The 14173-nt window shown below is 37.5% G+C and overlaps 2 protein-coding genes across 2 annotated transcripts in view; both read right to left on the reverse strand.

Moving 5' to 3' along the window:
* Positions 1–2616: 2616 nt before the first annotated feature.
* Positions 2617–3430, reverse strand: LOC120349573. Its single transcript, XM_039419960.1, has 2 exons — positions 3035–3430; positions 2617–2692 (listed from the first exon to the last, which is right to left on the reverse strand). Exon 1 carries the CDS (start codon positions 3428–3430, stop codon positions 3068–3070), a length of 363 nt encoding a protein of 120 aa, XP_039275894.1. The 3' UTR covers positions 2617–2692; positions 3035–3067.
* LOC111050819 (lachesin-like) overlaps positions 2686–14173 on the reverse strand; it is a gene marked incomplete in the record, with an annotated part of 415558 nt that continues 404070 nt past the window's right edge. The window contains 3 exon segments of the mRNA XM_039421521.1: positions 2686–2807; positions 4712–5097; positions 13259–13429. Coding sequence (XP_039277455.1) covers positions 4745–5097; positions 13259–13429 — 524 coding nt within the window.

The raw sequence follows: 14173 nt of genomic DNA on the forward strand, positions 1-14173 counted from the left end.
TACCCAAAATGGCGGCTGATTAAAATTTTAGTTTTTGAAGAAATGAGGGGTTGTAACTCAAACATTTAAAATGTTACCATTGTGTGGTAGGCACATCATTTCAAAGGCCTTTTCAAAACAAGAAAGATGACATCAATAAAAATTTTCTATGATACTTTTACCCAAAATGACGGCTGATTGAACTTTATCAATTATTTCTATGAAAACTAGACTCCAATCAGCCGCCATTTTGGATACAAGTATCGTAGAACATTTTTATCAATGCCATCTTTCTTGTTTCAAAAAGGCCTTGAAAATGATGTATCACACAATGGGCGTTTACATTAAAAATATTTGAGTTACAACACCTCATTTCTTCAAAAACTGAAACTTTAATCAGCCGCCATTTTGGATAAAAGTATCATAGAACAGGGTAAAAGAAAGGAGACGGGGTCGCGCTACCTCTGCACTGGGCTATTGTTCCAAAAAGGTGCATCCTCTAACTCTCGACTAGCATACTTTATTGTCCTCTGATTCCGCTTCATTGCCCTCATTAGTGATCCCGTGTGCTTTCTTGAAGGCAATTCTAGCTGGTAGCTGGTAGCACCAACTTATCTATTACTTTGCACCTTACATCTGTTACTTGTATAATCTGCAATTATTGAATGTAAATCAGTGATCAAGTACTTGTAATTATTGTATTATTCCCAATGGTTCATTTGATGAAACTCAACTTGCTCACAAGCTGTATACAGACTAACTTGTGTTACATACAATTCGATACTTATTGGACGTACGATTGTTTGGCATCCTTTTAAATTCTATTAGATTGAACACAACTTGGCAAACATATGATGTGTATCATGTGTTGTCAAGTCCCATTCAATCTCGTAGAATTTATAAGGACGGCTAACAAATGTACGTCCAAAAATCGATGTGGGCTTTACACACCACGTACGTTTGACTTAATTTGTATTTGTCATCGATAGTAATGTGTGTGTTTATCCAATCACTGTATGCTACCACTGGTTTACAGCTGAAAGTGCCTTCCAGTAACCCCACTGGTCCACCAATATATTGCTCGGAATGGAAACCTTAACAATAGACCACGAAAATGGCGAAATTCAATAACAATAGGTGACCACTTAAGGGGCTCTAGAACTTCTACCTGTCCATCCATTGTTTTCGGCGGCCCCGTCTCATTTCTTTAACCCCATAGAACATTTTTTTTGAAGTCATCTTTCTCGTTGTGAAAAGGCCTTCAAAATGATGTACCACACAATGGACGTTAAAATATTTTAACGTTAAACATTTAAAATATTCGAGTTATAACCCCTAAGTCACCCCCTTATGAGGGGTTGAAATTCAGTTGTACGTCAAAAGGTAGAGTATTTGACCAATAACTTATCCTGAAAGTTACAGTATTATATCTACAACAGTCTCCAATTTATTGAAGGGTTCCCATACATATGACTCACTCTGTATAATCAGTCGTGTGGCCCATTGACGGCTTAAATTATAATATAATACTCAGGCGAGATGGAACTTCCGTCAGGGGATCTCCACTAATAAAAGCCATACAAATTTATGATTATTGAGTAACACTGTATTATTTATTAAATTGCATTAGTGATGTCGAGGTTAAGTGGTAGAGAGGATTTGAAAGTCCTAAGTCCACCTCCACCTAATAAAGAATTTAGTCTTTAATAAGACATCTTTAAGGCTGTGCAAAGGCTTAAAATAAACTTTCTACTCGTGATATTTTTCAAAGTTTTTCGATTTGTATATCATCAAGCTATCAAAATGAAAAAGTTTTCTCAGGAAAACATTTTTTTCCGATCATTACTTTTTGAGATATGAGCGCCTGAAGTTTGAACTTTTGGGACAGAACATTTCAAATTCGGTAGGAGATAAATCCATGAGATTTAGAGGATGGATTCTTCATGGTATTGTTGATCTAGTAAAACAAAAAAATTCTAAAAATATCAATTTTTGAAAAAGTTATTCAATTTACCAAAAATAACTCAACTAAAAGTCATTTTTGGTTATTTTTAGTAAATTGAATAACTATCTTAAAAATTTATATTTTCAGAAAAATTTTTTTTTACTAGATGAACAATACCATGAATAATCTATCCTCTAAATCTCATGAATTTACCTCCTACCGAATTTGAAATTTTCTGTCCCAAATGTTCCAACTTCAGGCGCTCATATCTCAAAAAGTAATTATTGAAAAAAAAAAATATTTTCCTGAGAAAACTTTTTCATTTTGATAGCTTGATGATATACAGATCGAAAAACTTTGAAAAATATCACGAGTAGAAAGTTTATTTTAAGCCTTTGCACAGCCTTAAATTAGTCGAATAAATAGTCTTTTTCATTTAATAATAAAGATTTTTTTCATTTCATTTAATTATCAGAAAACCTGGGGAGGAAGATCTCCACCGTCTGTCTACATACGTTCCCCTATTGCTGCATGCGTTTACCTCAAGGGAGCGATAGTAGAGAATTTGTTCATTCCATTTAATTATCAGAAAACCTGGGAGGGAGATCTTCACCGTCTGTCTACATACGTTTTCCTATTGCTGCATACGTTTGCCTCAAGGGAGCGATAGTAAAGAATTTGTTCATTCCATTCAATTATCAGAAATCCTGGGGAGGAAGATCTCCACCGTCTGTCTACATACGTTCCCCTATTGCTGCATACGTTTACCTCAAGGGAGCGATAGTAAAGAATTTGTTCAATTCCATTTAATTATCAGAAAACCTGGGGAGGGACATCTCCACCGTCTGTCTACATACGTTCCCCTATTGCTGCATACGTTTACCTCAAGGGAGCGATAGTAAAGAATTTGTTCATTCCATTTAATTATCAGAAAACCTGGGAGGGAGATCTTTACCGTCTGTCTACATACATTCCCCTAGTACTGCATGCGTTTGCCTCAAGGGAGCGATGGTAAAGAATTTGTACATTCCATTCAATTTGCAGAAATCCTGGGGAGGAAGATCTCCACCGTCTGTCTACATACGTTCCCCTATTGCTGCATACGTTTACCTCAATGGAGCGATAGTAATATTTATAAATTTATTAATGTAGAATCGTGACAATGATTATTGAGGCTAGGAAGGCCATCGGGCCGGGGGCAGGAGTATTGGGGGCAGGCGCGGAGGCGGCTGTTGCCTTATTGTCACCGTGCAGCGTGAAGGCCGGGGGCGGCTGTCGACTGGAGGTGGTGGGGGGGCTCAAGGTCACCACAGTTGTCGTCTGCACTTCGGCGTCGCGATCAGCTGATTCGGCCTCCTCGTGGCCCCTCGTCTGGCCCCCTCGGCGGCCCGGTTTGCCCCCCTTGCTGTGAGAGGAGTGTTGCTTTTTGCGGACCTTGGTGTAGTCGTTGTAGGTGGGAGACGGCACCACGGTCGCTTTGGTTGGGATACTGAGCTCTGCAATCATATAATCATTTACAGTGAATATCGAATCTTTCTAGTTACTTTGAAGACGAATAACAACATAGAATGTTCTGTAATTTCTTTGTTCATCAACGTCTCATGTCTATTGATTACCGGTAATTTACGAGGGTGAGTCAATTATTATCCGCAATGTAGGTGTATCTCTGTTCATGTTGGTAGCACTTGTAATGTGGCCGATTATTTGACATGAATTTTCACAATCCGAGAGCATTCATTGTTTGAAAATTAAGTGTCGACGACGGTGAAAATTCATGACAAGTAAAATTGGACTAGAAAATGTATGCCTCTTGGCAGTCGGTTAGGAGGACGGGACCTGGAACTATCTACAGCAGATAATCGGGCCCGGCTCTACCCCTCCTGTTCCAAGACACTGTTTATTTCCAATATCGGGGACCGAGCTTTGCTCTGGAGTACAAAAGCATAAAAAATGTATTACGAAAGAAGAAATTATAATAACATTCATACAGAAATGTTCTATCCAATCACAGTAAATTGAGATTGATTTCCAGAGGAATGCAAAAATTTCCCTCACAAAGGCCCAGGTCACAAAAGCCGATAAATTTTAATCCTGATTAACTTCACGTGAACCAAATCAAAGAAGACCATTTCAAAAAGATGGATCTAATTAATCAGGATTGAAAATAACCCGGCTTTTTTGCAACCGGCACTAAGTACCTGATTGAATGATTACAAAAGTTCAACAGCTGAGTTATAATTTTGACACAGTCCAACACAAATGAACTCGCTCACTCACTTTCATCACCAACAGACGACGAAATAATTATTATCAGCTGTTCACAAGGATGAATAATAATTATCCTTTTAATGTCCTTCAGCGAGTTTCCCCAGGGATGAGACCTAGTGGAATCTGATTTTTATATTATAAACCTACTATGTTCTGAATTTCGTGAGAATCGTTAGAGCCGTTTTCGAGATCCGGTGAAATACAACATATAAACATCTAAACACCTGAACATGAAAACATATAAACAGAAGTTGCTCGTTTAATAGTATAGGATTAATGATACATTCTTTGCTTATTTGTGCTTATATCTAGACTACTCTCGAACTGCTGTTTTCATCCCATCACACTGGTATGGAGATCTTCACCGTCTGTCTACATACGTTCCCCTATTACTGCATACGTTTACCTCAAGGGAGCGATAGTAAAGAATTTGTTCATTCCATTTAATTATCAGAAAACCTGGGAGGGAGATCTTCACCGTCTGTCTACATACGTTCCCCTATTGCTGCATACGTTTACCTCAATGGAGCGATAGTAATATTCATAAATTTATTAATGTAGAATCGTGACAATGATTATTGAGGCTAGGAAGGCCATCGGGCCGGGGGCAGGAGTATTGTGGGCAGGCGCGGAGGCGGCTGTTGCCTTATTGTCACCGTGCAGCGTGAAGGCCGGGGGCGGCTGTCGACTGGAGGTGGTGGGGGGGCTCAAGGTCACCACAGTTGTCGTCTGCACTTCGGCATCACGATCAGCTGATTCGGCCTCCTCGTGGCCCCTCGTCTGGCCCCCTCGGCGGCCCGGTTTGCCCCCCTTGCTGTGGGAGGAGTGTTGCTTTTTGCGGACCTTGGTGTAGTCGTTGTAGGTGGGAGACGGTACCACGGTCGCTTTGGTTGGGATACTGAGCTCTGCAATCATATAATCATTTACAGTGAATATCGAATCTTTCTAGTTACTTTGGAGACGAATAACAACATATAATGTTCTGTAATTTCTTTGTTCATCAACAAATGTTCTATTGATTACCGGTATTTACGAGGGTGAGTCAATTATTATCCGCAATGTAGGTGTATCTCTGTTCATGTTGGTAGCACTTGTAATGTGGCCGATTATTTGACATGAATTTTCACAATCCGAGAGCATCCATCGTTTGAAAATTGAAAGTGTCGACGACGGTGAAAATTCATGACAAGTAAAATTACACACTGTTTATTTGCAATATCGTGGACCGAGCTTTGCTCTGGAGTACAAAAGCATAAAAATGTATTACAAAAGAAGAAATTATAATAACATTCATACAGAAATGTTCTATCTAATCACAGTAAATTGAGATTGATTTCCAGAGGAATTCAAAAATTTCCCTCACAACGGCCCAGGTCACAAAAGCCGATAAATTTTAATCCTGATTAACTTCACGTGAACCAAATCAAAGAAGACCATTTCAAAAAGATGGGTCTAATTAATCAGGATTGAAAATAACCCGGCCTTTTTGCAACCGGCACTAAGTACCTGATTGAATGATTACAAAAGTTCAACAGCTGAGTTATAATTTTGACACAGTCCAACACAAATGAACTCGCTCACTCACTTCCATCACCAACAGACGACGAAATAATTATTATCAGCTGTTTACAAGGATGAATAATAATTATCCTTTTAATGTCCTTCAGCGAGTTTTCCCAGGGATGAGACCTAGTGGAATCGGATTTTTATATTATAAACCTACTATGTTCTGAATTTCGTGAGAATCGTTAGAGCCGTTTTCGAGATCCGGTGAAATACAACATATAAACATGTAAACATCCAAACATCTAAACATCTGAACATGAAAACATATAAACAGAAGTTGCTCGTTTAATAGTATAGGATTAATGATACATTCTTTGCTTATTTGTGCTTATATCTAGACTACTTTCGAACTGCTGTTTTCATTCCATCATCACTGGTATGTTGTTAATTTGCCGCTCCATTTTTACTTTCCTTGCCCTATTACCATAGGTAAGGAAAGTATTGCTTTCCGAAAAAATTAAGGTACCCCAATTTATAAATTTCTATACGTTTCAAGGTCCCCTGAGTCCAAAAATGGTTTTTGGGTATTGGTGTGTGTGTGTGTGTGTGTGTGTGTGTGTGTGTGTGTGTGTGTGTGTGTGTGTATGAGTGTATGTGCGTCTGTGTACACGATATCTCATCTCCCAATTAACGGAATGACTTGAAATTTGGAACTTAAGGTCCTTTCACTATAAGGATCGACACGAACAATTTCGATCAAATGCAATTCAAGATGGCGGCAAAAATGGCGAAAATGTTGTCAAAAAACAGGGTTTTTCGTGATTTTCTCGGAAACGGCTCCAACGATTTTGATCAAATTCATACCTAAAATAGTCATCGATAAGCTCTATCAACTGCCACAAGTCCCATATTATCTGTAAAAATTTCAGGAGCTCCGCCCCATCAATGCAGGTAGATTCCAATTATCAGGCTTCAGATACAATTGAAACAAAAAAAATCAAGTGGAGTAGATTGAGCATGAAAATCTCTACAATTAATGTTCAGTAACATTTTCACCTAAAATTGAAATAAGCTCGAAATTCGAGAAAATGTGATTATTCAATTGCAAATTATTGTTGATTCTATTAAATCATTCACTATGAAGAGATAGCAGACCTCATGTGTGTCTCCAACGTTATTGCCTGTCACCAGCTGGCTCAAATCTTTGAATAGTAGACTTGAAATGCGCGGGAACACTAGCGCCAGTGATCAATTTTCATAACGGCAAGGAAAGTTGTGTGAGTGCGCCACACCAGATTTTGTCATTTGTACCAACGTTCAGTGAACCGTTTACCGAGGTCGGAAGGTGTATCAGAGAAAATTCATCAAAACTTTCAGTGCTATACGGGAATAGTGTATTACCCTAACTGAGTGTTTATGAATGAAATTCAATTAATTTTGTCCACTCTCCTACCACGAAAAATCTGGTGTGGCGCACTCACACAACTTTCCTTGACGTTATGAAAATTGATCAACTGACGCTAGTATTCCCGCGCATATCAAATCTACTATTCTAAGATCTGAGACAGCTGGTAGTGAAAGCATAGTGAATGATTTAATAGAATCAACAGTTGCCGACAGTTTGCAATTAAATAATATTATTTTCTCGAATTTCGAGCTTATTTTCAATTTTAGGTGAAAATGTTACTGAACATAAATTGTAGAGATATTCATGCTGAATCTTTTCCACTAAATTTTTTTTGTTTAAATTGTATCTGAAGCCTTATACTTGAGAATCTAAAATCAAACTTTGCTTAGATGGGGCGGTGCTCCTGAAATTTTTACAGATATGGGACTTGTGGCAGTCAATAGAGCTTATCAATTACTTTTTTTGGTATGAATTTGATCAAAATCGTTGGAGCCGTTTTCGAGAAAATCGCGAAAAACCCTGTTTTTTACAACATTTTCGCCATTTTAAACGCCATCTTGAATTGCATTAGATCGAAATTGTTCGTGTAGGATCCTTATAGTGTAAGGACCTCAAGTTCCAAATTTTAAGTCATTCCGTTAATTGGGAGATGAGATATCGTGTACACAGACGCACATACACTCATACACACACACACTCAACACACACAAACCCACACACACCACACACACACACACACACACACACACACACACACACACACCACACACATACAGACCAATACCCAAAAACCACTTTTTCGGACTCAGGGGACCTTGAAACGTATAGAAATTAAGAAATTAGGGTACCTTAATTTTTTTCGGAAAGCATACTTTCCTTACCTATGGTAATAGGGCAAGGAAGTAAAAACGATTGATCCCACTAATCGTTATACTCTTATCTCTCTTTCAGTGTGAGATAAGAAATGGTTGAAGGCTGACGTGTTTGTAGTTGAGCTCCCAGTTTTAGTGCTTGTTGAGTGGATTTTTAACCGTATTTTCTATTGAAATTTGGCATATCTGTTGATTATTACATTTGTCACAGATCTACCTTATCATTTTTTCATTCACATCTGATTCCTACGCAGTTAAATAGCATATACTGATATTCGACATGAAATCTCAATCTCCGGCTTTAACTCGTTCCGCTGCCAGTGCCAACTCCAACCAAGATAAGAACCTGGCTATCGCTCCGTCACCGGCTAAGCAGAAGCAGCAGCATCAACAGCAGCAACACAAGAAGCAGCAGAAGTGCCAGGCCCGGCCGCATTCTGCAGACGGCGTCCCGGTTGCTATGACAACAGAGAACCAGATAGCAGCCGCCCTTGAAAAACTGCTGTCAAACGAAGCCTTCGTTGACAAGATTGCTGCCCGCCTGGAGGAGCGTTTGTGCGAGCGACTATCTGCCGAGGTTAGCGCTAAGGTGCTTGCCGAACTTGACGGGCGACTCGAGGCTATGGCTGACGAGACTAGGAGGCTCGCGAGTGAGGTGGATACCCTCAAAAGTAACATCGCAAGGCTGGAGGAGGATTTCGATTCTCGTCTAGACGAGCTAGCTCAGTACTCGAGAAGAAATAATATTCGTGTCTCGGGTATTCCGGAGGTTCAAGGTGAGAATGTTACCGCCACCGTCGTTAGTCTCCTGAATGAGAAGCTGAATGTGGGAATCTGCCCGGACGACATCGACAGATGCCACCGTGTCGGTCGCCCGACCCACCTCCACCCTCCTGCTGCTGATGACTCGTCTTCTACTCGTGTGGTTCACAGACAAATTCTCATCAAATTTGTCAGCTACCAAAAGCGAAACTTAGTCATCACGGGCAGACGAAATTTGAAGGGTACGGGATTCTCCATTCATGAGGACCTTACCATGAAAAGACGTACGTTTTTCAAAGATTTGTGTATCAAGATTGGATTTAAAAATGTGTGGAGTCGAGATGGTGTTGTGTTTTGGAAAAAGAATGGGAAAACGGTCTCTCAGTTCTCCAAAGCTCGCATTCGTATGAATGAAAGTGAGTGAGTGTTTGTGCCCTAGTCTACTACATGATTAAGGTATCTATATCTATAGCCAATTTTGTTTAATTCATTTTTTTTCTAGTATTTAAAATTCTTTATTATTCTCTCTTCAACTTGTGCTCGCGTCCTGGTGTCTTGATTTTTCTGTTAAACTACTCAACGAGTATTTTCTATTAGTTTTATTATAAAGCTTCTATTATTTTTATTATAAAACATATTTATTATTATTTTCATTATAAAACATCTTTTTATTATTAGTAATCAGGATTTCTTGATGCGTGAGTGTCTGGTTGGAGATTAGGATTTCTAAGTTTAGTTTTCATATTTTGCCGTGGTAACTACGGTAGTTTCGTTATTTTATAATTGATTTTATTTGCATCAGATATGGTCATCTTTTTTCTCTCTCTAATATGAATCATTACGATAAGATTGTGGAGACTCAACGTGCATATGTTGGCTTCCTCTAAGCTTTTTCATATCTTCTTAACTTTCCGTTTTCTTTCTTTCTTCTTTCTTACTTTTTAAGTATGGTTCTTGTCAATGACGTTGACGAACATATTTCCCTCGAATGTTACAATACTATTGAAATTGAGAATATTTTCCAGTGTCGAACTGAGTTGTTTGGTAATAGAGAATGCAACTCTTTTTTTAATGTCATCCACTTAAATATTAGAAGTTTGAAAAAAAACTTCGATCAGTTCTCTTACGTAATTAGTAATTGTTCAATTGACTTTCATATTATAATTCTTAGTGAAACTTGGGTGGTCGATGATGATGAATTCAATTTTAACCTAAATGGTTATTCAGTAATTAATAAAATAGGAAAAATCAATAAATGTAACGGAATCTGTATATTTTTTAAAAGTAACTTGATTGTAGATGAGCTGAATTGTGAGATTAATGAAGCCAACTCTATTTGTTTGGATGTACAAGTGCCAGGAATTAGCGAAAAGATAACTGTTATCGCTGTTTATAGATCGCCTTCATCCAATGTTGATATTTTTCTGAACAGCTTGAATGACTGTTTGTTAAATCTAAGGAATAAATCTAACGTAATATTCGCTGGTGACATGAATATTCATTTGAATAGAAATACTAATTTAGCCAGTGAATATTTTGAAATATTATCGTTAAATGGTTTGAAATCCTACATAAATAACCTACAAGAATTTATAACAATACTGAATCATGTATCGATCACATTTTTTTCAAGAACTCTTCGTTCAATTCTGATAATGTTATCAGCTCTATTATGAAAACTAATATAACTGATCATTTTTGTACTAGTGTTCACGTTGATCTTGCGGCTGATATTGATGGGTCTGACAAACCTATTAATTATTACAATAAAGTTGATTATGATAAATTATTGTCTTCTATTCAAAAAGAAAATTGGAGTGAGGTGTTAAGCCCTAATTTACACTTGGATGATCAAATGCTTTTTTTGACTGACAAGATTTCATCCCATGTAGAACAGGCTACAGTTAAAGTACATATTCCACATAGATTAAAACCTTTGAAGCCTTGGATCACCAGGGGACTTATTGTGGCAATTGCTAAACGCGATAAACTTTTTAAAAAGCTCTCTAAACAGCCTTCTAATGTAATATTAAAAGCCGAATACATCTCTTACAGAAATATGCTTAATAAATTATTAAAACAGTGTAAATGCGACTATTATAAAAACAAGATTGATCAGAATAAAAACAATATTAGGAGAGTTTGGGACTCGTTGAATGAATTATTGGGTAAGTGCCGTAAAAAGGTTGTTCCTAAAATTGATGCAGACATCTTAAATCGTCATTTTGTTGAAGTAGGTAAAACTTTCGCTGAAAAGCTGATAAGTAATAATCCCAATGCATCTGATGGTAATCTGTTCATGAACTCTTCTGTAAATGGTCATGGCTCCTTTTTCCTATCACCCACAAACGAAAGTGAAATATCAGCTATTATTACTCTCTCAACAATAACTCTGCTCCGGGAATTGACAAAATAAGCAATAGAACATTGAAAATTATACTTCCACACATTGTTAAACCATTAACAGTAATAATAAACCGTTGTTTTTTAGAAGGGCACTTCCCTGTTAGTTTAAAGTTAGCTAATATTATACCGCTTCATAAGATGGGGGATCCTAAGGACCCAACCAATTACCGCCCAATCAGCCTGTTAAGTGGTTTCTCAAAAATAATGGAAAAAGTAATCAAGTCTAGATTAATTGGTTACTTAGTCAAACACGAGGTCATTCATAAACAGCAGTATGGCTTTCAGACTAACAAAAATACAATTGATTCTATAACTCTCTTAACTCAAACAATTGCCAATAACTTCACTAATAATAAGAAAACAATAGCCATTTTCCTGGATTTAGCTAAGGCCTTTGACACCATTCCTCATTCAAAATTACTGAACAAGATGGAGAAATTAGGAATTCGTGGTGTACCCCTCAGATTATTCACCAGTTACCTGAGTGATAGACATCAAAAGCTTACCTTAGAAAATAAAACTAGTTCTAGACTTTTGAGTGATTTTGGTCTCCCACAGGGCACGGTGCTATCTCCTATCCTTTTTCTCATTTACATTAATGATTTAATCAAACTTGATATTGAGAACTGTGTGACACTTGCTTTTGCAGATGACACCGCCTTAATATTTACTGGTAATTCATGGGAAGAGGTTAAAAATAGGGCTGAATCTGGATTGAGAACTGTTAAAGCCTGGTTAGATGAGCATATTCTTACCCTCAACGCAAAGAAAAGTGTATTTTTAGCCTTTTCACCGAATGTTGTTGGTTTGCCGCTTGATCTCACTCATATTCATATTCATAGTCCTGATTGTAACCTTTCAGATTCATCAGATTGTAGTTGTCCAAAATTAGGTAGAGAAAAATTCTTCAAGTATCTGGGTGTCACTGTTGATCAACATCTTCGGTGGGATGTCCACATCAATGTCATTTGTAATAAGCTTAAACACTGGATCAACAAATTCTACACTATCAGTAAATTGAGTAACATAGCCGTTTCTAGATTGGTTTATTGTGCTTACATCCAGTCTTTTCTTCAATATGGGATTATCGTTTGGGGCGCTGCCTACATGAATCACTTGAATAAGATAATTGTTATTCAGAAGACCTTATTAAAGGCAATTCTTGGAAAGCCCAGACGTTTCCCTAGTGACAATCTTTTCAGGGAACTGAATGTGCTGACTGTCAGGCAGCTTCACACGAAAAACTTGATAATCTACATGAATAAGCATAGTAATATTTTCAATCTCCGTTTATCACCGTACAATCTTCGTCCCTCATCCATCACTTTCGAATCTCATCATACAGTTTTATCCATTTGTAGAAGGCAGTTCAATTACATTGTCCATAAACTTGTTAACGTAATACCTGATCATTTTATCTCTAACAATTTGACCAGAAATCTTTCTAACGAAATAAGTCAATGGATCACATCGCATAACTCTACTGATTTGTTCGATTTCTTGTAACTGTTCACCTTTCAACTCTTTTTTTCTCTTAAATAAGCTCATTATTTCTTGTTAATTGTCTGTATTCTCGAGATTTTTTATTATACAAATTTCATACTTATAATTTATATTTTGTTTTATGCTTTCACTTTGGTTCTGTAGTTTTTTGTAACACTCGGCCCCTGCGCACAGGCTTTGCCTTTGCAGGGACCTTCCGTGTTTTTGTTAACCTGCTATTTTAAGTTATTTTGTTTTAGTTTTAAGTTATTTATTTCATAACTACTTTGTACAATAACTATGTTGTAAAAGGATAAATAAATTGAATTGATTGATTGATTATTTGGTGCAAATGAATAGTAGTGTAGCTGCCATAATATTAACAGCATGCCAGTGATGATGGAATTGAAATAGCTGTTTGATACTAGCCTAGATATAAGCACAAATGAACAAAGAATACATCATCAAAGCAAATCAACAGTCCAACCCCGTAGAGAAAAATACACCTATAATTGACTTACCCTTGTAATTCATGTGATTTAGTGAATCAATATAAAGATAAATCCATTCGAATACTCTCAGTTGCTACAGTGAATCTCGAATAAATAATTTTAAAAAATTATTAATTACCTTGGAGACGAATAACTCCTTCAGCTTTGCCCAAGGCGTTGACAGAAGAACAGACGTAACCTCCGAAGTCTCTCCTTTCGAGGTCTCTTATTGTTAGATTGAGCATTAGAGAGTATGCATTCAGTGGCACCTCTTGCATATCATATTTACTTCCCGGCATCAACTTCTCACCTGAAAAAATATTGTTTTGTTATAAAATGTATGAATTCAGGGATACTTTCTTGTATATATAAAATAGTTATTTGTGCAACTAGTGCGCAAAGTGACAGTTTGCTGCACCGAAAGAAACGTTTACACCCGAGCAGTAGGCGAGGGCGGAATGGTTTATTGAGTGCAGCAGAGGAACTTTGCGCACGTATTTCACATTAAATTTTTCTACAGTTACCATTGAATATGAAAAGTGGGTAATTATGGGTAAAATTGCCTGAATAATGTAGTAGTGTTTGAATGGCGAGGCGGCTGTGTGATGTGTGCTGTGATGGCACTGTGCTGTCGTTGTCCTCCATTATAATATCTAATACTAATAATTAGCGCGTTGTGCTTCGTTGCACCTCTGCTCACTATAGCAGCCACAGCAGTCACTGTTACCAACTTAATTTTGATTTTGCTGCACTGGTGTTCCATATAACCTACTAACTATTTTGCGTTGCCATGTTGCAAATCTGGAGTGCAGAAAAAATTTTCCCGCACTAGAGCGGAAAAGTGATTCTTTGCGTTCTGTAATCAGTGCAGGAATGGCCACTTTTCAAGGTAACTGTAGGAAATAGTTATTTGTGCAACTAGTGCGCAAAGTGACAGTTTGCTGCATCGAAAGAAACGTTTACGCCCGAGCCGTAGGCGAGGGCGGAATGGTTTCTTGAGTGCAGCAAACGAACTTTGCGCACGTATTTCACATTAAATTTTTCCTACAGTTAC

The sequence above is a fragment of the Nilaparvata lugens genome, chromosome 2, assembly GCF_014356525.2.
Source record: "Nilaparvata lugens isolate BPH chromosome 2, ASM1435652v1, whole genome shotgun sequence".
In the NCBI taxonomy this organism is placed as follows: Eukaryota; Metazoa; Arthropoda; class Insecta; order Hemiptera; family Delphacidae; genus Nilaparvata; species Nilaparvata lugens.

Excerpts from the sequence above, each read along its gene's own strand:
- LOC120349573 (XM_039419960.1), bottom strand. The coding sequence starts at position 3,430 with ATGATTGCAGAGCTCAGTATCCCAACCAAAGCGACCGTGGTGCCGTCT.